This window comes from Haliotis rubra, unplaced genomic scaffold (assembly GCF_003918875.1).
Source record: "Haliotis rubra isolate DU_JTF1 unplaced genomic scaffold, ASM391887v1 Scf101, whole genome shotgun sequence".
NCBI classification, from domain to species: Eukaryota; Metazoa; Mollusca; class Gastropoda; order Lepetellida; family Haliotidae; genus Haliotis; species Haliotis rubra.
In genome coordinates this window covers 1,901,982-1,927,030 of record NW_025764904.1, presented here as the reverse complement: position 1 = coordinate 1,927,030, position 25,049 = coordinate 1,901,982, and the positions used below count along the sequence as shown (strand labels likewise).

Here is a 25,049-nt window from a genome sequence, read left to right as displayed (position 1 = left end):
TGTCTGCTTCTGAATCCCTTGAGAAAACTAATCACCTGGAGCCACTTCCTGTGACAGGACGTGAAATACAGGATAGGTTTTCTTACATGATCTTTATTTTCAGGATCGTAAATGTATTCCCAACTGTCTGTGTGTTTACTGCCTCTGGTATGAGAACAATATGAATCATTGATCGTGTTAACGGTGTTAACGTGCCTAGTGACAGCATACAATGTACATAACAGACAACTGGAATAACATATGTTGTTACATTGCTGCCTTCTGGATACACATGAACAGTTGAGACAAAAACTGGTATTATCGCCTCTTCACAGACTTAGACTTGACAGGGACTTGAAATAGACCGCAATACGCTGGTTATATAGCAATGCGTAGTTCGATCCATGACAACTATCTCCAAGATTCAAGATTCAAGATTTTTATTACAGTACTTGAGGCCTCCTGCCCAAAGTACATGTGTTTCTGAACAACCTCTTTCACAAAAGGTTTACATAAAAGTGCATGTGACGCAAGTACAATATAAATAGTGAAAAAGAATGCAAGAGAACATTTCAAAGAGCTTTAAGCAGCATATGGAATATATTATGGACGCTTTAGTCACTGTCGATATTAATGTTTATCCCCCTTAAAATGACTGTCAGCCAGAGGTTTTGCTTTGATTGGATAAATAGTTATTTAGGTTTGCTTTGTATATAAACCTGAGCAGAATATTCATAGCCTTTTCTGCTTGCTAAGAAAGGGATGATAGGGCTAAACTCCATGAAAGTTTACTTGAGAAGAATACTCCTAAGTATCTGTAGGAGTTAACAACTTCTAGCCTTTCACCTTTATAGTACCACTTCTAAACTGTCTCCTCTACAAAGACTTGGACGAATCCTTATCAAACAGACTTCTTAATGGACGTTATTATTGATCTGGATTCTGGGCATCCCTGGGCATACATGTAAAACCATTGATCTTGTTTGTTACAATTTTGAAAATCAGCATAAATTTATAGAAACGCGACAATGCGAAAACGTGACATTTTATGTTCAGTGATAACTCCAACGGGGTAAACTGGAAAAATGGATTTGAATTGTTGCTAACGTCAAGTTTCAAAGTAACCATTGAATCACTTTTCTCAGAAAGTATACATATGTCCAGGTGAAAACGCTGAAATCACAGGCTTCGCATTTGACTTCGCCCGTAAACAGGAATTATTCATTATTACCTGTATAATCTTTGCGTTCCAAATGTTTTCCTTGAGTGATATGAAGATTTGTTTGTCTCATTTTACCGTCTTGTGAGTCTAAATTGATATACATATGGTGTTTATGCTATATCTGTCCATCATACACAAATAACATTAAATGTATGTACACAACTGAATGTGTGACACGATGATGGATCTTGACACTGTGAATGATAATTAACATAACAAATCCACACGTTCGTGTTAAAAAATCTCTCAGGTGCTACCTCGATTCCTTTCCACACAACAAACACCTGTCAGGGATTAATCGCCTCAAGGTATCGTAAGTGTTGTTACTTATCCGACATGAGTTTACATAACTTGCGGTTATCAAATGGATGAACAGACAGAAATAAGCCTTAAGGCGATTGCTATTGTGTTTTTACTGGTGTACGTCGGAAGTCCTTAGGGATGCGCAATATAACCGGTTTACCGGTTCAGACATGAAAACGATACGTATTGCGATACGCTGATCGAAAACCGGTTTTTTTACTTGCATTCAGAAAACTTCGTAACGCTCGGAAATCTTCGGATATTTCCTTGTTTCATTTGTGCCAAATATTATTTACATATTTATTTTGTCATGATTAAAAGTTTCTAATAAAGCTTAATCAAGCATTGTGATTTTGTTGTGTTCATGCTTTATAAATCAAGCATTAACTCGATTATACTTCTTGCAATATATTGCAATACATATCGCAATATATGCTTTCGCATCGCAATATATCGCAATATGAAAATTCTCTGCAATACCCACCCCTAGGAGTCCTTGTGAGGATAGACGCCTCCAGCAACAGGCACGAGTGATCAGAACGTCCGTCATATAGAGGTGCTGTTGCTGAGTGCGATGCTCAACAAAATTTGGTAAGGCAAAATACAGTAAATGTTCATAAATGTTCCCTATTATCATTCCACTTGAAAATGGTTCCATAGTCTTGTAATGGTGCTTGACGATACGTGAAAAAAATGGCCTCAGCTGAAGCTGAGTCTCTTGTCTGTTTGGTTGGGTTGAGCTTCTGTCAGTAGTGGTATGTTTTCACGTTTTACTTGCAGTGCAATGGTGATGACAAACAAATGAAAATCTGTCGTTTTCAAAGGCCAACATTTCATGATGAATGTTCATTTCTTACTGGCGTATTTGGGCGGGACGCTCCCAAGTAGTTGCGTTGCCTCACATTTTCGGTATAAGTCACACCAGATTGTTTTAAATACTTCTTTGTATCAAATCTATAATGTTACATCTACTGAATAGTTTTTAGTCTGTGTAGGGGGTGAGAAGCGGTGTCGCAGACTTATTGAGTGTAACTTTACACCATATTTTGAGTGAGTGAATTAAAATTTAACGTCACCCCGGCCATATAGTGACGAGAAAGGTCTTGCATACACAATTAATAGAACTTGTTAAATAATCAGTCATCGAAGGACTGTAAAATAATTTGAGTGAATGAGTAAAAATTTAAAGTCACATCGGCAGTATTTCAGCCATATCGTGACTAAGAAAGTTGTAAATTTATAAATGAATAAAAATTTATATAATATACTTACCTGTCTGCAAAGGACAGTAAAACACCTAGATTATCACAGGAATAAATTTATGACAGGTAATTAAATCTAAAGTATTTTAACCCTAAATGCCAATCCAGTATAAAAACAGGCTATAGATTGCCAACAACTGAATGTAGATCACCATACTAGTGAATGGGTGAGTTTAGTTTTACGCCGCACTCAGCAATATTCCAGCTATATGGCGGCGGTCTGTAAATAATCAAGTCTGGACCAAACGATCCAGTGATCGACAGAATGAGCATCGATCTGCGCAAATTGGGAACCGATGACATGTGTCAACCCAGTCAGCGAGCCTGACCACCCGATCCCGTTAGTCGCCTCTTACGACAAGAATGGGTTACTGAAGATGAATATTCTAACCCGGACCTTCACGGGTAATCACCATACTAGGGACCATGGGGTCTTACAGTACATTTCCTTCCTGCATGAGACCTAGATGGCTTTGCATCATCCCTTCAGTTGTTAGCAATAGTAAAATATCTAGAGTATCACAGATGGTGTCTAAAACTAGCACGGGAATCTAAAACTATTTTATTTACGAAGACAATACAATATAAAAAACAGGCTATAGATCACCAACAACCGAAGGCAGATCACCATACTAGGGGCCATGGGGATTTACAGTGCTTTTGCTACCTGCATGGACACCATATTTTGAACAAAATGTCTCAACCTAAAAGAGAGTACTGCGGGGTATATGTTGCATAGGGGAATAGGTAGAAACCTTCAAACTTCAACCATCAAACAACGTATTCGTTTGTACAATGTATGAGTAAACTTCTTCAAACATCGCTTCCAATAAATTTATTTGCTTTATTAAAACAGTTTTTGCCTTACTAACATGTGATAAACGAACTTTGCAATCTTTAGAATGGCAGACACATCACGTTTATACACGTCCTAATGACCAGGACCCGGTTGTATCAAACTTTAATAAAGCTTTAATCGTTAATTAAACTATGATTAGTTAATCATTGATTATCTTCAGTTGCATGAAACCCTTAATAAAGGAATCCCTTCATTAATCCATCATTAAGCTAATGAAGGTTTGGGGGTATCATTAACTCATCATTAGCTGTATCAACATGGCAGACGACATAATGTTCCATCAACTTGGACGTCGGAGAAAAGAGAAACATTTTCGTGAACGGATAAATCACTTGGAAAATATGAGCAACGAAGAAGTCAGAGCGAGGTACCGTTTCGGTACTGAAGCGATACAGTACATCTGTGGGTTGATTGGCGACAATCTACGTCCTATGACAGCGAGATCTAGAGCACTGAGTGTGGAATTACAGGTACGCCTAACAATGATTAGTCTATTAAAATATAGACAATTTTCACGAAATACACACTGTCACACACGGAAAGTAACTAAGTTGAAAACAGTATTTATTGACGAACTGAATCTACACTTATTAATGAAAAATGGATATAATTACTACTCACAAATAATATATATTCCTTTGGGGAGAGCAATAGTCATGTCTTATCCAGTCTATTTTAATGATTACATACCCAAACACCACTCCATCTGAAAATTATCGTATCGCTGTCCAACAACAATGTCAAGGCCACTGTGATAAGGGAAGGAACTCTTGTCAGAAGTCCTAAAGATACATTCAAAAGCGTACGAAATACTTAGATTATTGAAAGTTTGAATTTATTCCAGGTGCTAATAGCACTACGCTTCTATGCAACTCGCAGCTTCTTGCAAGTGATTGGCGACACGTTTGGAGTGGAGATATCTACTGTGTCAAGGGTTGTGCGAAAAGTTAGCGTAGCGCTAGCACGACTTTTACCACAGTTTGTTAAATGGCCTACCGTGGAAGAAAAGAGTATTATAAGAAAGGAGTTCTATCGTCTTGCTAAATTCCATGGAGTAATAGGCTGCATCGATGGAACTCACGTAAGAATACAAGGTCCCTCAACAGACGAACCAGCTTATGTAAACAGAAAAGGATTTCATTCTATAAACGTTCAAGCTGTTTGCAATCATCAAGGTACACAATGTGACATATTTACGAAATTCAAACGTACATCTATTAAGCATATAAAATACTAAATCACCTAGGTTGTATGGTAGTGGTGTGAATAATAAGCTAAACGGCTTGTCCACCAATCCTAATTCATTTTATTGACTCGAATACGTTTAAGCCCAATAAACAGATTCGAAATATTACGTAAACATTTCAAGGGAAAGTAGTCATTGTGCGAATAAATACATTATATATTTTCACCTGTTCATATTCTCTACAATGTGAAGAGTATATATTGATTAATTATGATACATTGTATATTGATACGTATTTACACATAATTTGTTACTGTTTTATCAGGAAAGTTCACAAATGTAGTGGCAAGATGGCCTGGCAGCACTCATGACAGTCACGTTTTCAAAATGAGTCAACTTGGACAGAGCATGCAAAATCAGAAAGCTACACTTCAAACAGGAATTATTCTTGGGGACAGCGGCTATGCTTGTCGTCCATTTCTTATGACACCATACATGCGAACTACTTCTGAGGACCAAGAGAACTTCAACTCCGCTCACAAAAGGACGAGGGTTACAATAGAGCGCGCATTTGGGTGGTGGAAACGCAGGTTCCACGTTCTACATGGTGAAATCAGGCTGAGTCCAGAGAGCATGTACAATCATAGGTGATATGTTAAAAACATACGTCCACATTAAAATTCGTAAATTTCCCAGTACCCTTATTTCCCAAATCGACTGTTTAACCCCTTAACAATGGTTGATGAACAATTTTCCTTCATTGAATGTTGATTGGGTTCCAACTTGGTATGTGTTTGAGGTATATATCTGTCATTCTTAGTGTAGAATAAATATGAGTGCTAATAGTATCAAAGGAATATCAAACCTAAATCCCATTTTTCTAATTCCACATGTCCAGGTGCTTGTGCTGTTTTGCACAACATCGCCATCGATCTCCGGGAACCCATGTGCGAGACGGAAGATGGGGAGGAGGAAGAAGGCGACTTCGGCGCTGACTATGCTGGCCGGGAAGACGGACGAAACATAAGGGAATTCATAACAAGAAACTTCTTCAGTGCGTTGAAACTTTAATCAATAACTATGTCTTACTTGTTCAGTCAGACATAATACGTAGCACTGACATGTAGGTCAGCACTTGTAATAATCACAGTGGAATACATGTAATACAATCACATTATGATCATTAACATTCGACTAACTCCTTCCGCAACTTCTTATTCATCAACTCGTAGTAGGTGGTTTCAGCGATCAGTTTCTTTTTCTGCTCCAGGAGGACCTCATACTGGAGCTGTGTGACATCATCAGGCTTCACTTTCCTCTTGGAAATCCTCGGTCCTTTCCCCCTAGTAGATGCCGTTGTTAGAAAGGATTTGATTTGTTTCGCTTTAGTTTTTATTCCGCTGACCATTCCCACTTTTCAATTAGAGGTTCAAGTTTTAGTAGTTTGTTTTACAAGATGGCAGCCTCCATGTAACCAACTGCTGCCATGTGCTCTGAAATAAAACACTTGGAATAACGAACAGACACTTCTTTTCATGGTCCCGCGAGGCGGATAAGTTGCCAGATGGATGGAAGAACACTGACCCATGTCTTTAGTGATGAATCACTATTTTCCAACATGGATAGACTAACCAACTCAGTCTCCCATGCAGTTACCAATAGCATCACGAAGACAACCCCAATCCAGACATCAACGGTGACAACCTCCACTGCAATTGCCCAAGGTTTGATTCAGAGTACTGTGCCTTTACGTCAATCCTCACGAGAGAGACATTTAGCTAACCATTTGACAGATTATGTGTTAGATCTCCCAGGTGGCAGAAATATAGAAACGTCCGTTCACTCAGTGGATAAGCCTGATGATTGCAAAACTAAACACTCCGTGAGAACCAGAACTTCAAATGTGTCCAGGCATTCAAATATGTCAAATGTGTCACTTAACTCCAAACTAAGTGATCTCCAATCAGCAGAGTTAACCAGACAGAGGAGACAACTAGAGTTAGCTGAACTAAAGAGACAGGCTGTGGAAGATGACAAGGTTGATGAAGAAATGAGGCTATTAAATGATAAAGCATATTTGGCTCGTGTGGAAGCAGAGGAGGAAATGCTGAAGGCTCGAAAGAGAGCAGAAGAGATTGAACGTTTGGTGATAAGACAGCGTGAGAAACGAAATACGGAGCTGAGTAGACAACGCAGGGATCCGTGAGGCAGAAGAATTCCTTAAAGGAAGCAGATCTTTTGGCATCCATGATAGGAATGGGTTTGAATCCTTCAACTGCAGTAACCACTTCCACCACTATTACCTCATCACCACAAGGTCAACATACTGTAATGGCGAATGTTGGAAACCGGGTCAAACAAGACAAAGTTGTTATCAAGACAGAGAAGTCTGACCAAGAGGTGAATCCTTCCACTCTGTTTTCTGTTGAGAGTACCATGCCTGTACCATGTGAGAGGAAAACCTGTGTAAAACATGATGAGCCAGCCTTGCCACTGAACATAGCTGCTGAGCCATTCCAAGGTGCTCCAGTTCACCCACCTTCTGGAGGTGCACCCTTTGGACCAGAAACTTCTGGTACACCAAGTTTCCCTCATGGATATGGTCCACCTATGACACCAAACATGACTGAACTTTTGATTTCGTTAGGTCATATGGGATTCCACGGCCTACACTGCCTTTATTCGATAGTGAGAAGGAAAAAGACTTTGCTATTCTCAAAATGGCCCTGGATAATCTGGTCAATGTCCATACTCATTTAACTGAACAGTACAAGTATCAGTTGTTGCTTGATAGACTGGGTGGAAGAGCTAAACGTTTAGCAGAGGCATATATGTACGCACCACAGCCTTACTCTGAAGCCTTTGAAGCCCTCAAGAACAAGTATGGTCAGCCTAGCCAGTTAGTTCAAGGAGAGCTTGGAGCAATTTTGAGTATGCCTTTCGTAAAGTTTGGAGATAATGAGGCATTTGAGAACTTTGCCCTCGCTGTACATTCCCTGGTTGGGATGTTGAAGTCTCTCGAGGGTGACAGTTGTGCAGAGTTACAGTGTGGTTCTCATGTGGACAGACTGTTAAGTAAGCTACCAATGAGTTTAAGAGACAGTTTCATCGAACATTGTATCAAGACGGGTGTGATAGGGGAGCACTCAAGTCAAACCTATACACTTTCTCAGTTTAGTCATTGGCTTCAGATTAAATCTCAAGCTAGACGTCTATCCGGTCAAGTCAGCTCATCATATCATAACGATGGCAACAGACCAGACAGTGGTAACAAAGCCTTGAACATTGGTCGATTCAGACGAGTACAACCACGGAAAAGTGAACCAACAATGATGACCAGTTTCCATACGCGATCTGACTCACGAAACCCAAGTATCCATGCTCCTACACCCAGTACAAAGGGTAGGGATGAAACAAAGGTGATGACCAGGTTCAGGGCCTACTGCCCTTACTGCTCTTCCTCAGAACACTATTTGAACTCTTGCAAGGAGTTTGAGAAACTCTCATTGGACCAAGTTGTCAGTTGGATGAAAGAAGGGAACCGGTGCTCGAAGTGTGCACGTACTCACAAAACGGTAGACTGTACACTCAGGAAAGTGTGCCACACCTGCCAAGAACTGCATTTGACTGTCCTCCATGATGCAGTTAACATGGTTAAAGCCCAAACTAACAAGGTATATTCAGTCATAGCAGAGAAACCAGCGGTTTATGTTGACCAACCCTCCAAACCATGTTCTGTTATGTTGAAAGTTGTGAAAGTTGTCCTCCATGGTCCAGGTGGTCGGATGGAAACATATGCTGTCCTGGATGATGGGTCACAGCGAACTATGATTTTGACAGCAACTGCGGAAAGGCTTAAACTCTGTGGTAGAACAGATGAAATCCTCCTGTCCACAATTAGGCATGAATCTTACCATTGTACCGGGAAGAGTGTCAACCTTTCCATATCACCAGGTGACTCTCCACAGATTCAGTATCCTATATCAAATGCCTTCACATCACCTTCACTCTGCCTCTCAGAATACACCTATCCAGTGAAGGATTTGCAGGTTAGATGGCCACATTTGAGAGATTATCCCCTACCCTCAATCTGCAATGCACAGCCTGTGATTTTGATTGGTTCGGACTATGCAGACCTGATTCTCCCGCAGGAACCTGTGCGCTTTGGGCCCAAGGGAGCACCAGTCGCTGTACATACGCGACTAGGCTGGTCTTTACAAGGCCAAGCAGACATGCACTTATCGCGGATGTCACAGACAGCTGAGCAGTGTTTACTTACTTCCAGTGTTCACCGTGATCCAGAACCTTGGAGTAATGTTGAGAAACTGTGGCAGATAGATGCTGTTCCCAATGGAACAAAGGATGTGACCAGGTCAAAGCAGGACAAGCAAGCTTTAGAAACTTTAGAGACATTCACAGAAAGAGTGGAGATGTATGAAGTAGTACGCTATGCAACACCCCTGTTGAGGATTAGAAATGGAGTTTCACTTAATGCCAGAGTAGAATCTGTGACACAGAACCTCATCCGCACAGAAAGGCGACTTCAGTCAAACCCTGAACTAGCTTACGTACACAAGGACGAGATCCAGAAATTGGTAGATGCTGGTTATGTGAAGATGATCAGCCCTGAAGAGGCTGAGAAAAGTGATGAATCTTGGTACATTCCACATCACATTGTACAGCACAATGGAAAGAATCGTTTGGTGTTTAATTGCTCGTACAACTATGAAGGCAGAACCCTCAATGAGAACTTACTTCCTGGGCCCCAACTTGGATCATCCTTGATTGGAGTCTTACTGCGTTTCAGACAGCACAGCATAGCTATCTCCGGTGACATAAAGGCCATGTTCCACCAAGTGAGATTACTGCCAAAGGACCGACCCTTACTACGATTCATCTGGCGCAACATGGACCAGACGGTTCCACCAAACATTTATGAATGGCAAGTGCTTCCATTCGGCACTACTTGTAGCCCTTGCTGTGCAATATATGCGCTGCAGACACATGCACATGGTCACAAGGAGGAAAACCCTGATGTGTACAGATCAGTCACCACAGCTTTCTATGTAGACAACTGCTTAGACAGCGTTCCAACTGCAGCAGAAGCCAAAGATTTAGTACATGACATGAGTGCTTTGCTGGATAAAGGTGGCTTCCACCTCAGACAGTGGATCAGCAACATTCCCTTAGTCGTGGCTGATCTACCTACAGAGGACAAGGCAGCCAATTGTGAACGTTGGCTCAGTCTTGGCGAGACAGGACTTACGGAGGGAACCTTGGGACTCCAATGGCGAGGTGACAGTGATGTGCTTGGATATAGGATCAAAGAGATTAGCCATGATTGTCTCACCATGAAAGTCATATATCGAATCTTGGCCAGCCAGTATGACCCCTTAGGATATTTAACTCCTTTCACCGCAAGAGCGAAAGTCATCGTCCAAGATCTGTGGAAATTGAAGAGAGATTGGGATGCACCTATTGTGGAGGGAAGTGAATATGAGAAGTGGTGTTCATGGGAAAATGAGCTACCAGACATGGAGAAGGTTAATCTACCACGTTGTTACACACCTCATCATGTCGATACTACAAATTCAGTTCAACAGCTGCATATCTTCTCGGATGCCTCAGAACGTGTGTATGGTACAGTTGCCTCCCTTCGGACAGTGTATCAGGGAACGGTTTACGTCAGCTTTGTACAAGCCAGATCCAGAGTCGCTCCAAAACGACAACTTTCCATACCTCGACTTGAACTATCAGCAGCTCTAGTAGGAGCACAACTTGCAGACATGCTGATCAGAGAACTTACCTTACCAATTGAAAGAGTCACCTTGTGGAGTGATTCAACAACAGTGCTGTCTTGGCTGAAATCTGATTCATGCAGATATAAAGTATTTGTTGGAACCAGGGTTGCAGAGATTCAAACTCTAACCAATGTTGCGGACTGGCGGTACGTGAACACAAAAGACAACCCCGCTGATGATCTTACTAGAGGCAAGACCCTGGAGGAGCTTACAAATTCTTCCGCTTGGAAGAATGGTCCATCCTTCCTTCTACGATCACAAGAAGAGTGGCCACCTGACATAGTGATGAGTACCTCCATCAAGGACACGAGTGGTGAAGTCAAGACTACCTTTTGCGCAATGTCCATGACTGAAAACTCAACGATTCCAGATGTGAGCAAGTACAGTACCTGGAGTCAGTTTGTTAGGGATACCATGCAGATCCTTAACGGGCGGCCAAGGACCCACAATTACCTTTTGATTGGATCAAAACAGAGATGTTCTTATTCCGTAAAGTCCAGTGTGACTCCTTTCCTGAGGAACTCGGTGCCCTTCAGTCTCATAAGAAGTTACCAACCGACAGTCGACTTGCTCAGTTGGATCCTATCTATGATACTGACAACAATGTTATCCGTGTTGGAGGGAGACTGCGGAAGGCAGAATCTCTGAGTTGCGATGCCAAACATCCAGTGGTGTTGGATCCTCATCATGAGATCACTCAACTTATAATCAGAGACTTTGACGAAAGACTGTTGCACTACGGTGCTGAGCGAATTTTGGCCGAAATCCGGCGAAAGTTCTGGATTCTGCGTGGCAGAGAAGCCATACGTCAACATCAGCGTAAATGTGTCAAATGCAGAAAGGGCCAAGCTCAACCTCAACTTCCCAAAATGAGTGACTTGCCTTCTTCACGATTACGTTTGTACAAACCTGCCTTTTACTCCACAGGAGTGGATTGTTTCGGGCCGATGGCAGTCAAGATAGGACGGCGCACAGAGAAGAGGTGGGGAGTAATCTTCAAGTGCATGACAACACGTGCAGTACATCTTGATTTACTAGACAGTATGAGTACAGATGCCTTCCTGATGGCGTTCCGGCGCTTTGTGGCTCGTCGTGGCAAGCCCCATGAACTCCTCTCAGATTGCGGCAGCAATTTCAAGGGTGCAGAAAGAGAACTGAGAGAAACTTGGATGACCATGGAACAAAGTTTAACCAACCAACTAGCTGGATGCAACGTGAAATTCAAGTTTAATCCCCCCTATGCTCCTCACTTCGGTGGAGTATGGGAGAGGGAAATCAGGTCTGTCAAAAATGGACTGAAGGTTGCATTGGGTGATCAGACAGTATCAGAATCTGTGCTCCAGACGGTGTTAATTGAGGTTGAAGGAATACTTAATTCAAAGCCACTAGGCTATGTGTCTACTGATGCCAAGGATGTTGACCCCATAACTCCTAACATTCTATTGATGGGACGTAGAGATGCATCCCTTCCACAGGTAGTGTACCCTGCTGATGAGCTTCTTGGTCGGAAAGGGTGGCGCCACAGCCAAGTGTTAGCTGATCAATTCTGGAAACACTTCGTGAAATATTACCTACCAACCCTACAGGTTCGACAGAAGTGGCAAGGAGATAAACCTGACCACAACAACTTGATGTGCAATGATGTTGTCATGATTGCAGACCCTCAGACCGTTCGTTCCTTATGGCGGGTAGGAAGAGTAAGCAGGGCTTACCCAGGTGATGATGGGAGGGTTCGATCTGCAACAGTCTTTGTCGGAGACCAGGAAGTTACCAGACCGGTGACCAGACTCGTACGCTTACCGGAGTGTGCTGACAGTGATGTAAAGTGAATCTTTAAGTGACAGTGATGTAAAGTGAATGACATTTTCAGTTTATATCAAAGCAAATTTTGTCCCAAAATTGGGGCAGCTGTGTTAGAAAGGATTTGATTTGTTTCGCTTTAGTTTTTATTCCGCTGACCATTCCCACTTTTCAATTAGAGGTTCAAGTTTTAGTAGTTTGTTTTACAAGATGGCAGCCTCCATGTAACCAACTGCTGCCATGTGCTCTGAAATAAAACACTTGGAATAACGAACAGACACTTCTTTTCAGCCGTGACTCTGAAACACGTCAATATCACTGCATTTTCTGATTTACACTAACTTACGACATGTATATCAGTTAACCTACATGCCATAAATATTTGTCATACTAAGGAATAAAACATCCCGTCATTCTTAATTTTGTGATCATAACTATATATAAAGGTTAAACTGCTCTTCCTGCCAGTAGCAATAAATATAAACTGCATGGTATTATTGAAAACTTGAATAAGGGAACTATTACACCTATATATCTACATACCCGTCTTCGCACAGACTCTTGCTCTCCACGGAGGACTGTAAGTTGCCTTTAGCTGCAATATCAGCGGTGTAGCTACAACTTGGCATCTCTGCATCAAGCGATGGGACGGCGACATCATTATCCTGTTGCTCCTGCAACACGCGACTCAACAAGTCCAACGTTGTAGGAGAGCCATGGATCTCTACACTTTGAGTTTCTGAAAATAGATAGGAATTTTGGTTTGTTTTTTTAAATTAGATATAAAATATGCCACCCTTCCACAAAGTCATTGAAAATAAAATAAAAATGACGGATGCAAATACGGACCCGAGCCAAAAATATTTGCCACTTAACTTAATTTCAATAGACTTACATGTGAATGTAGTGTAGAAAACACAATTTTTATTTAATTAATTCTGATGGAATCGGAAAATTCTGTCGAAATTATGTGGGTGTAGCTGAGATGATTACTGTGCTCACTTTAATTAGGACCCAACGAAAATTAAATTCATGGAAAATATTTATGCTACACGAAATTAACATACCGTATAAGTCTCTGGAAATGACATCACATTACTAATACTGTTGACACAGGCCTGTATTTCCTCAAGCGTTTTTTATTTGATGTAATAACATTACGAGTTTTCGATGATAATTCCCTGAAATATTCTAAATTGTAAAGCATAATTAATAATAACAGCAGCGTCAAATGCGTCTGTCTGTTACTAACTTTGCTATATTTTTGCACAACCTTTTTAATATTGTCGCTTCTTAAATATTTGCATTGTGAGAAACATAATAGGAAGCGTATTCAAAGTGTAACGGGATGGGTTCCATGTACAAAAATAGTAACAGGGGGACTTCACTCTTGTGAGAAAAGAGTGAACGGCCTTCACATTGATTTGGATATTCGTTGAAAGAGGACGCACGTTATGTACAGCGGGTGAAATGTGATTGAATAAAGTTCAACTGCATTGTACAGAAGGTAAGAATATGAAATGAAACTGTCCGCCATTTCGACATTATGGTTTGAAGTCGCAAGCTAGCCTATGTCTTCGTCTACTTGCTATTTTGTTTTAATACTTGCATCGACATACATAATCTATACTAACATCAATCAAAATTAAAATGAATGATCTCTATTATCAGTTTGTAGAACTATTTACCTTGCAAGGGAACAGGAGATGCCACACCGTTGAAACATGCGGAATCCGAATAAATATCCATGATTTTCTCGATGGAAGAGGAAACAGGCTTGGGACATGGACCGCCACCAGTTTTTTTCGTTTGAAGTTTTCTATCTGAAAACTCTTTTTTTTGCATTTTGAAACATATTATTCCATTTTGTCTTGATTTCTTTGGACGTCCTATAGCTTACCCCAAGGCTATTGATCTCGGCCGTTATTTTGTCTCATATCTGCTTCTTTTTGTCATTAGTTATGGAGTTGGTAAGTTTGCTGTTTAGCACACCGATGTGATCTTCAACTAGATCTGTTAGAAGTTGTATTTCACAACTTTCAAAGTTTTTTGCTGCGATTTCTGACGGCAGCCGTGATGCAGACGATCGATGAGTGTTTACATGCAATGCATCATGGATAATAATTAGGGGATTCCCCTAAGTTAATCATGGTTTAATGACGGGACCTTTATTAGAGGCATACTTAGTTAATGGGTGTTTAAATAAGGGTTTATACAACCGTATTTAAACACTTCATTAACTAATCAAACATTAAGTATTTAATCAATGATTAGTGTTTAATTGATGATTACATAAGTACGTGTTGATACAACCGCATCCGATATATCTGCGATCTCGTTAGAGATGAATTACAGCCACAATCTGCAAGATCTCACGCAGTGAATGTTGAACTACAGGTGAATGTTTCATAATTATTACATCGTTATTAATATCTCAGAAACGTTAATTTGGTTCAAAAACATCATACTGTTCATAGCGTCATATCCCAGCCTCCATGGACAACCTAGTTTTGCGTATAATTGCACACTACCGTGCGTGCTGGTACAGACACATCTGTTAACATATTACCCAGTATATAAAGAAACTAACCTTGTGAATATAATTCACGACTGGAACTCTTGAAAAAAGCATGGACCAGTTTCACTTCATACCAGAAAGGATACGCTTTCAGTCAGCCATGATGAATGTAATAAAGGGGAGTCACTCTAAAGACGTGAAGTAAATGAATCGTGCACACTGAAGTGAATACTTTTGCGTGTTCGATCCCAACCTTGAGACGTTGTTATTATTATTGAATCATACACGTAGCCATAATTACCACTTTACTTACTGAAACGCAGCGAAATAGATAATAACGTTGATATCAGCTTTCTAGAAATATATAATTTTTGGTGAAGCGTGTCATAAGCCTCTGTTTAACCATTTTATCAGGTTCTGGTGACTCTACGCTTCTTTGCAAGCGGAAGTTTCCTGCAAATCACTGGCGATACAATAGGGATAGACAAATCAACAGCTTCACGAGTTGTTAGGAAGGTTTCACTTGCCATTGCGTCTCTCATGCCAAGATTTGTTACCTGGCCGTCCGAGAGTGCTTCTGGAGACATAAGAAAGGAATTCTACAGTCTATCCAGATTTCCTGAGTCATTGGATGCATCGACGGGACACATGTTCGGATACAGGCACCATCAGACAACGAACCTGCCTATGTCAATAGGAAGGGTTACCATTCTATCAATGTTCAAGCGGTGTGTGACAGCCAAGGTGCGTTAGTGTTAGGATAAATTATGAACAGATACCATCGTAAGCCCAGCGCATTTCATATAAATGTACATGTCTTTCCGGCCTTATAATAAAGAAAATGCGTTTCGAACATGACACCATTTACAATGATGATCGAAGTGAGCGTCTTAAAACAACATTATGATGATAAGCTTTCAGCATTTGCTTTTTGAGGCCGAGCTCAGCACTTTTCTAGCTATTTCGCAGTGGTTGCTATATGCACTTGGTGCAGTGATTCCACATAGTTATACTAAAATTGATCGTTTTGTGTATTTGTATAGGTAAATTTACTAACGTAGTGGCGAGATGGCCAGGCAGCACGCATGACAGCCACGTGTTCAAGATGAGCAATGTACGGCAACACCTTGAAACTCATCATACCACTCTACAGGATGGTGTTATTCTCGGTGACAGTGGATACGCATGTCGTCCGTATTTGATGACGCCGTATCTAAAGCCATCTACTCCCGAGCAAGAGCGTTTCAACTCTTCACATAAACGAACACGGTCAACTATAGAACGGGCATTTGGGTGGCTCAAGAGGCGTTTCCATGTTCTCCACGGAGAAATCAGGATGTGCCCAGAGAGAGCTTGCACCATCATTGGTTAGTATACTTACTACGGACAAAGTTTTAAAATAAAGTGAATTAAGAAATTAAATACTGATAAAATATTTGGTTTTAAAGCCTATTAACAGGCCTAGACAGCTAACACAGTGCAGCTTTAAGACGAATCTCATTATATTTGACAGGTGCTTGTGTCGTGTTGCACAATCTTGCGATAATTCTTCGTGAACCCATGCTGGATGTTGATGCAGAGGACGACAGTACCATAGAAGGGCAATACACAGGTCCTGAAGATGGTCGAAGCATCCGCGATTACATCACAAGACACTATTTCACTCACTGAAATGTTCAATCTGCCAAAACTGTAATATTACACTTTATGTTCTATCTGAATAGTATATTCAACTGTGATGGTGATAACATAGTTCGCAAGTGCCCACAAACTTACAATTAGAGAAAATGTTTGGACAAAATCTATTGTCTTCAAAGGAGTATCGTACTCCGAGCTTTGTTTACCCTTGTGTTATATTACAGTATAAATATATTTTCCTGTGTGTAGTGCCAATTTCACCTCAACGGTGTCAACTCATGGTTTTACGAGGCTTTTAGCAATATTCAAGCAATATCACAGCAGGTACTCCGGAAATGGGCTTCACACATTGTACCCATGTGGGGAATCAAACCCGGGTCTATGGCGTGACAAGAGGACAATTTAAACATTAGGCTATCCCACCGTCCCTCCATCCTTTAAGAACATCCGACAATCTATATTAGTAAAGTTCAACTGACAAGATACGATGTAGTTTTCTTACTGCAAAATAGAGAACACAGTGTAGCAAACTATGGAAATAACTGTTGAAGGAACTGTTTTAATATTTCAAACATGAACTTGTCTTTTTCAGTTATCGCTCATCATGTAATCCAGCTCCATTCTGAGCTTCTTGTTCATTAGTTCATAGTAGGTTGTCTGCTGCATAATTTTCTTCTTCTGCTCAACCAAGACCTCATACTGAAGTTGGGTGAGGTCATCCGCTCTGATCTTCCTTTTGCGGGGGACATGCCTGGAAGTATCCGCGGTCGGGATCATAGGCCTGAAGTCAAAGAAAATTGCTTTGCATCTTTGAATATAGGGAACATACAAGTCCCCGTATGTATGCGCTGAGTCTCTCCGCTGTATATGGTTACGTCACTGTTGACAAATTAAACGGAATGTAAATGTAGAAAACTGTTGTAATTCATAAAATTTCCAATTACGACATACTCTTCCATAGTTTTTCTTTCGTCAGGTGTAGGTGTTTCCCTTAGCTGTGAGCTGGAACAGCTGGGCACAGCGGCTTCCTGACTAGGGACATCTTCAAGAGCATGTGCCAGGAGATTTAGGGTTGAAGGGGAGCCGATTATTTCTGCGACCGCAGTATCTGTATTTAAAGAAAGCTAATTGCTCACTTGACTACAGTACTTCCCATTGTGACGATAAATAGTACATACAATATGAAAATAGGCGAGAGGTATACGCAAACCAACAATTAAGGGACACAACTCTGTTGTGCTAAACTTACGGCATTTGTCATTCGGATTTTGTTCTTGCGAAAATTATATATAAAGAAAGGTAACAAATTTCATTGTGTTCGGAGTAACATAACATCACTATTCTCAAAGATTTAGTTTTCCCAAATCATGACAAGTGATGAAATCTTGTACGACCCCGAATCTTCTGTCCAAACAGGCCAAATATTTATGATTGTGCAAATGTGTTATGTTCTTTTGAGTTTGGTACCGGAGTTATTATAACTGGCCTCATAACAAAATGAAATTATTCAATTTATAAACTAATGATACGCTACTTGTGATAGCATGATAGCAAGTTGATGGCATGATTTTTTAAAATCTTAAACCAGGTGAGCAACAACACCATTGCTGTTGTGATACATTGTTTCTGGTTATTTTCGCTGTCTTCTTGAGGAACTCTCAAACAGATATGAAAGTGTTACAGAAAACTTTTATTTGAAGATGAAGAATGTTAATGATCTCAGGGAGATTTGAACTTAGCGTAGATAGACACAACATGAACTGTATATCATGGTTTGGATTAGGGTAATGAGAGTTGCCCCCCTTTCCGTTTCACAATGGCTGCCGTTCGGAGAATGAATGAGTGATGACTTAAATTGTAACAGTGCAGTTTTATCACAAGAGGCAGTTTTACTGAATGAGGAGTAACAGAAGGTCGGTTGGTGTTTGTTGTTTGTTTTTTAACTTATCTTGATAAATGATCATCAAATACTTGCAGTATCCCATTGCCGATCGCCATGCTCAATTACATTTACAAGATCATATATTTGCTGTATGATGAAAGGTAGTGTTTACACTTACAATATAATGATACTTTATTGAATTAATGCGACATACCCATTGGCATGACTAAATCATAGGATTCGATCCCCGTGAGTCCAGTGAAACTGGGACAATCTTTATAAATATCCACTATCTTCTCACTCGTCGTTGATAGTGGGGCAATACAGGGTCCTCCTCCGGTCTTCCTCATGTCCAGCTGTCTTGAACTGTATTCTTTTTTGGCCGTCTGGTGCATATTTGTCCATTTTGTTTTGATTTCCTTTGTTGTTCTCTGGCAGACTCCGAGGGCGTTAATTTTTGCTGTGATGTCTGCCCAGATTGCTTTTTTCCTTTCGTGGTAACTGTGCCGCATAGCTTGCTGTTTAATATTGAGATATGTTTCTCAAAAAGCTCCGCCAGCAACTGAACTTCAGAGCTGTCGAAATTTTTGTTTCTGTTACGAAATTTAGTCGGTAATGATGCCATTTTGACAGACGACAGGAAGCAACGCGTACTTGTTTACGTTAGGGAATTGTGGGAAATATTTAGGGGAATCCCCGAAAGTAATGACAACATTAACATTAGGACGTCATTAGTTAATGATACACTAATAAGTGTTTGATACAACCGTTTTTAATGTTGCCATTAACTAATGATGCATTAAGGATTTAATGTATCATTAGGGTTTAATGTTGACATTAGTTAATGAAGCAATGATACAACCGGATAATGATACAACCGGATCCAGGATCCAGTTGTATTATTGCTTCATTAACTAATGTCAACCTTAAACTCTAATGATACATTAAATCTTTAATGCATCATTAGTTAATGGCAACGTTAAAAACGGTTGTATCAAACACGTATAAGCGTATCATTATCTAATGACGTCCTAATGTAAATATTTTCATTAAATCCGGGGATTCCCCTAAATTTTTCCCACAATTCCGCGACGTAAACACGGCTAAACCTCGGAACAAAAACAAACATTTCGTCTGCAGCGAAGAAACACGTCTAAATAATTCTGAAACGTCGCCGATAAATCTAGAATCGTTGGGATGTTTTGGAAAATACACGAACACGAACGCCGAAGTGAGCTTTCCGCCATATTGGGATAGTGTTTACAAAATCAAGTTTCGCTAAGGCCGGTCATATGACGCCTATTACATCACGTATATTTCATATTCAGTTGTGACAAATGCATCGCTGAATTCCTCATACATTTTAGAATCAACTTACAAATGGTCTTTGTCACTAAAACCAAGTGTCTAGAAAAGACCGAAACATATTGGGTGTGAAAACGGAGCGTTGTGCTCATAACACAGCGCTTGCTAGAAAAGTAAACAAAGCGAAAATCAGATTTTATACTGGGCAGCATTTTCTCAAGTTTTTGGACATCAGTTTGTCCATTCGTAGCATGCATAAGCTCAATACTTTTAGAATATGCACGGAAAGAGTATTGTAGCATAAACTAGAAAATTAAAAACAGATACAATACTGAAATTTGATATATTCATAAGAAAGTTATGTGCAGCGTGACGCCATGCCGGACGCAAAATCATGGAGAACGACATAGGCAATTATCGGTATTTCAATGAAAACAATAACAACAAATAACCTTACGCAGATAGTCAGAATGTTTCTGATTACTTACATCATACATTTATGGACAAAGGTTCCCTCGCAAAATCGTGGGCACCCATATCCTCGAAGCCGCCATTTCATGAGAAATCTGTCATCGGTAGTGATGTCATACGTCAACATTGTTGGACATATGTGGCAATTTCTTTGAGATGAAGGTCGGTTGAATAAGAGTAAACACAATCACACTGTCCTGTGGATTACACTTTTATTATTAATGTATACTTTGCGTATCGTTCACATATGGTTTCATGAAACTAACTTCATTATTAATATTTAGTATTTTAAACCTAAGTAAAACTGACACAATAAATAAAAATGTACGTATATGTGCACACGTTTTAAAAGATATGTCTTGTTCATTGAATTTGTTTATGTTGTGTTATAGACAAAACAATGGCGCATAATCATTGGCCAGGTGCGCGTTGGTCCCAAATGTTTTGAGTATCATTGTTTTCGATAATTCCGTGAACAAAGCATCACGAAAATATAGTGTCCTTATTCACAGCAAATTCTCGCGAAGTGATCTGAGTTGCAATGACTTGGTATGAAGCATAACGGAGTGAGGCTCCCTTATCTTTAAAAGCGTACATGACCTTTATGTAGCCATTTGACGTCGTAGGGGAAATCCATTTTCAACACATATACAAGATTGAGTGTATAACGTTATACATATATAAGAACACAAACTAATTTAATACCTACCTATGTCATTCAGGTATCAGGCAGAATTTTGTTCGCTCACACTTTCCCTAAAGATGCCAAATTGAAAATATAGTAGCACAGTACTTTTATCAGTGCACGATAAAAAGCAGAGAAATTTACTGTTTTTAACGCATAACAAAATTAGGAGTTACATTTAGCAGTGTCTACTTTTCAAACTGAGATTATACCACAAGATTGGACATTTAATACTCTACATTTCTGTGTAATTTTACAGCTGTATGTAGATCCAGTGCGGCGCAAACGAAAATCTGGCGCAAAGTTTAATGACGCTCTAATGATACCCCAGGACCTCCATTAAGTTAATGACGCGCTAATGACAACACGACGTCATTAAAACGTTAGTACAACAGAATTTAATGATACATTACTTAATGAACGTATAATGGCACGTTAATGCTTCATTAAAGTCTGATACAACCGGGTCTAGTTTATTAAGAAAAAACAAACAAGATGGGTACTCCTCAAGAATCTTTAAATTATTAAAAATACATGCATAAATACACATACTATTGTTAAATGAATAAGCACATCATGTGAGCTACAGATCTTTAAGTCATATGGATCACATCAACCGGATCTTCACGGTGCTGATGGCGTAACGCATTCCGTGACGTTCCTCGCTAGGGTTGGATTACACAGGAGTGTCTCAATCTGAACTGCATATCCAGTTCATGGCAATAATGATGTACCAACGTCAGTGATGTTCCCCACCACGCTTGGATTACACAGAGGAGCGTCTGTTGGTTTGAACTGAACAACCACGATGACATACGTCGTCAGAGTCCCAACAATCTGAAACACACAACTTTAGTCGGTTTAATACTCACTCAGCGCAATATTTCAGCTGCATAGTCAATTGTCAGAGATGGAATTTTCCTCAGCAACCCATACTTGTATTAAGACGTGACCGGACTGATGGCGAGTGAGTGAGTTTTGGTTTTACGCCATTTTTAGCAATATTCAAGCTATATTACGGCGGGGGAAACCAGAAATGTGCTTCACACATTGTACCCATGTGTTGAATCGAACCCATGTCTTTGGCGGGAAGAGCGCACGCCTTAACCACTAGGCTACCCCACCGCCCAAGACTGATGGTCAGGCACAGTTTCATGATTGAATGTGTGCCGACGTACCGTAGGGCCTTGATTATTGTTCTCAGTTCTCAATCGTTGGGAATGTAAAGTCGGTGGTGATTCCGGGTAAGAAATTACCCCAAGCAAATGGAAATGAATGGGATAGCCATGTTCGCTTTCTTGGTTGATTACGTCCCATTTTACCCGTCGACGTAGTCTCTAAGCATCGGGGTGTGCTGCCGAGATTCCATTATGTACAGACAGCAGGCAAAAGGTGACGTACCAACTGTCTTATGTAAACAGAACCATCTGTTTCATGTGTGCTTCTTATTAAAGGGCAGAACTATACTCACCCCAAGTAATGTTGGCAGAGAGATTGTGAGAAGGCCATAGACGTTGTAGCCGATAGTTTCCCCAGTGAGTCTGGTCACGAGCAGATCAAGCTGTGCATAGAGAACAGATGTGAACTGAAGATGATGAGCCTTGATGCATCAGAAAACCAGGTAAGTTCTTGTATCTTTCTCAAGTATATGGTGCATGACCTATTCCATTATGATATATACCACGGCCTAATCCACTAAGCTTCCCAAACTGACTTCACCACCTCTCTCTCTCTAACATGGCACTTACTCTCTCGTCCGTTAAAGTTGTTTGATTTGACGACTATTCAAATTGGACACAAGAAATAAATATGATGATGGCAGGTTTTCGGATGTATTGACAGGAATTAAATGTCTATGCCATCACGCTGGCTGTTTTGGTGAAACCTGCAACATGTTTGTTGCAGGTTACTGATGATAATAAGAGTTATACAAAGCGAGACAAGTGACATGTTCACAGAGATATATATGGCATGAGAATCATACATGTACATCTTTGACGTAAACTCGCGTATTCCGGTATGTTTAGGTATTCAACAAAATTACTTACTGTTTCTCGTCCTCTTTCAGAAATGATCCTTCTTCTCACTTTCCATATATATCTCAGGGGTTCATGTACCTGAAAAAAAGTAAATCATTAAGGTATATCTATAGGTCGTGTTACATCTCATTGTAAGAAACATGCCTCAAAACAGGCAAGTAAAGGTGATAGAGAACACTGCCCAAACTGTAATGTATTCAGAGGATACCGGGTATTGCATCGTTTTCACCATCCTCATTTGAGGATAACTACTGTGAAGAAGTAGTTATTCATTGAAATTTGTATTGAGAGTAGGACAGCCTCAGCATGACACCAATGCCAGGCTGTGACATCATCACATATCATTTCATCAATTCAGTACTAATTATACTACCCATCAAAAGTTTAGACTCACTTAGAGCACTCACTATATGGTATAAATATATACATATGGTTACATCGAAGATGAATTTCTCCACTAACTTGGGCGAACCAACGGCAATTCTTATGGAGGTGAATTGCACGAGGATCGTGCATCACATTTCTGAAAAGCTTGTGCACATATCGTGCATGTGAACAGCTGCGTTTTGGTGTAAAGATGTGTTAAGAATTCGCCAATCTTCACTGACTTTCATCATTTATTGCACTCATGGCAATAATCTGTTCAACGTTACGAATTTGTTTAACAAAACGTCAGTTCATGTGTAAACAGTACCTTTAAACAGTATGGAATATTTTGCAAAATCTAGTTTAGAACAGTTGACTGAAGTAAGTGGCTACATTAACACTAGCGAGTCTAAACTTTTGATGGGTAGTATATTTTAGAAAGCAAAGATGCAGTTCTGAGCATACGTGTATGACAAGTTAGAACATGATCAGATACTCTAGTTTTGTGTATATTTGTGCATAGTCTCACATTACCTTTGAACTGACCAATCCTTCCATGACCACTTTTATAAGGACAATAATAAGCGCCGTCGTTATTGTAAAACTCAAGAAAATCAGTTCAGGTTCTGACAACGGTTTGGAAATGGCAGCATACAAAAACAAACAGTTTACAGGTATACATAAAAATATGATAGAAAAGCTATAGTGACGCATGCAATCATTCGTCGAATTCAACACATCCACTAAGCATTCGTGATGCTCAACCAGAGCTTCACATTCCTTTTCTACATTCGAGGCACTGGACATGGACAGATCCTTGAATTTCTGAGCTAGTGTCTGGAATTCCTGCAGCAAACAGGTGGTAAAGATCACGCAAACGAGAAAGTGCCCTTGCCACTGTATGTGTGACATTAAGTTTTGAAGAGCATTTAAAGCAAATCCAAAGTATTTCCAGTAGTCTGGTAGGTGACACGAAGGATAGACGTCACACAGAATGTCCTGATTGTGTCTGTAAAGGAACATCTGAACTGGACCAAACACCACACAATTTAACAGCATGAATAGAATCATTATCTTTAGCAATCGTAATCTGTTGAAGGAAACAAAGTTCGATCTGTACTTGTCCTCATATATGTTGAACACCTGCTCCAGCTCCGTCAGATCTTTCGGCATTTTGACAAGACCAACAAAGCAGAGGTAGACGTTCGCACAGCATATCGCTAGATAACCAATGAGTCTCAACGTGTGTCTTGATACCGTGAAACTATCGTATATTGCCATGGCATACAGTGGAATATGTACTATGAATAAAAGGAAAATGGGTAGAGCAACTTTCTTCTTCCATCTTCTTGTGGTATTGCCTTCTCCACAGTACACCCCTCCAAAGCAGAGCAAAGTTCGGACATACTGGAATAGAGAGGTTGTCAATTTGGACTTCTGATCAGTATTGTCCTGAGGATCATCAATTGGCTCAATTCGTATAAACATGTTCGAGGTGAAAATACGATAATGTGTTAATCACGTCAGCTGTATACTGTATTGGTATGATTTGTCTTCAGCTTCAAGATCGATGATGTCTACAGCTTCAAGATCGATGGTGTCTAAAACTTCAAGATCAAGACCAGTCTGCTGCTGTATGCCGTCTGTTTTCTTTGCAAATTTGAAGCTTGACTTCTGAGAGCTGCTTGGTACTATCCAACACGGGTGTGAGTCTCTTTATACAAGTGGCTTTG

General features: G+C 40.2%; 1 protein-coding gene across 1 annotated transcript; it reads left to right on the top strand.

Annotated features, from left to right (window-relative positions):
- The first annotated feature begins 6,732 nt into the window (after positions 1 to 6,732).
- Positions 6,733 to 12,441, top strand: LOC124269053. The gene is made up of 3 exons (XM_046704070.1): positions 6,733 to 7,013; positions 7,459 to 11,006; positions 11,108 to 12,441. Exons 1-3 carry the CDS (start codon positions 6,733 to 6,735, stop codon positions 12,439 to 12,441), a joined length of 5,163 nt encoding a protein of 1,720 aa, XP_046560026.1.
- The last annotated feature ends 12,608 nt before the right edge of the window (positions 12,442 to 25,049 follow it).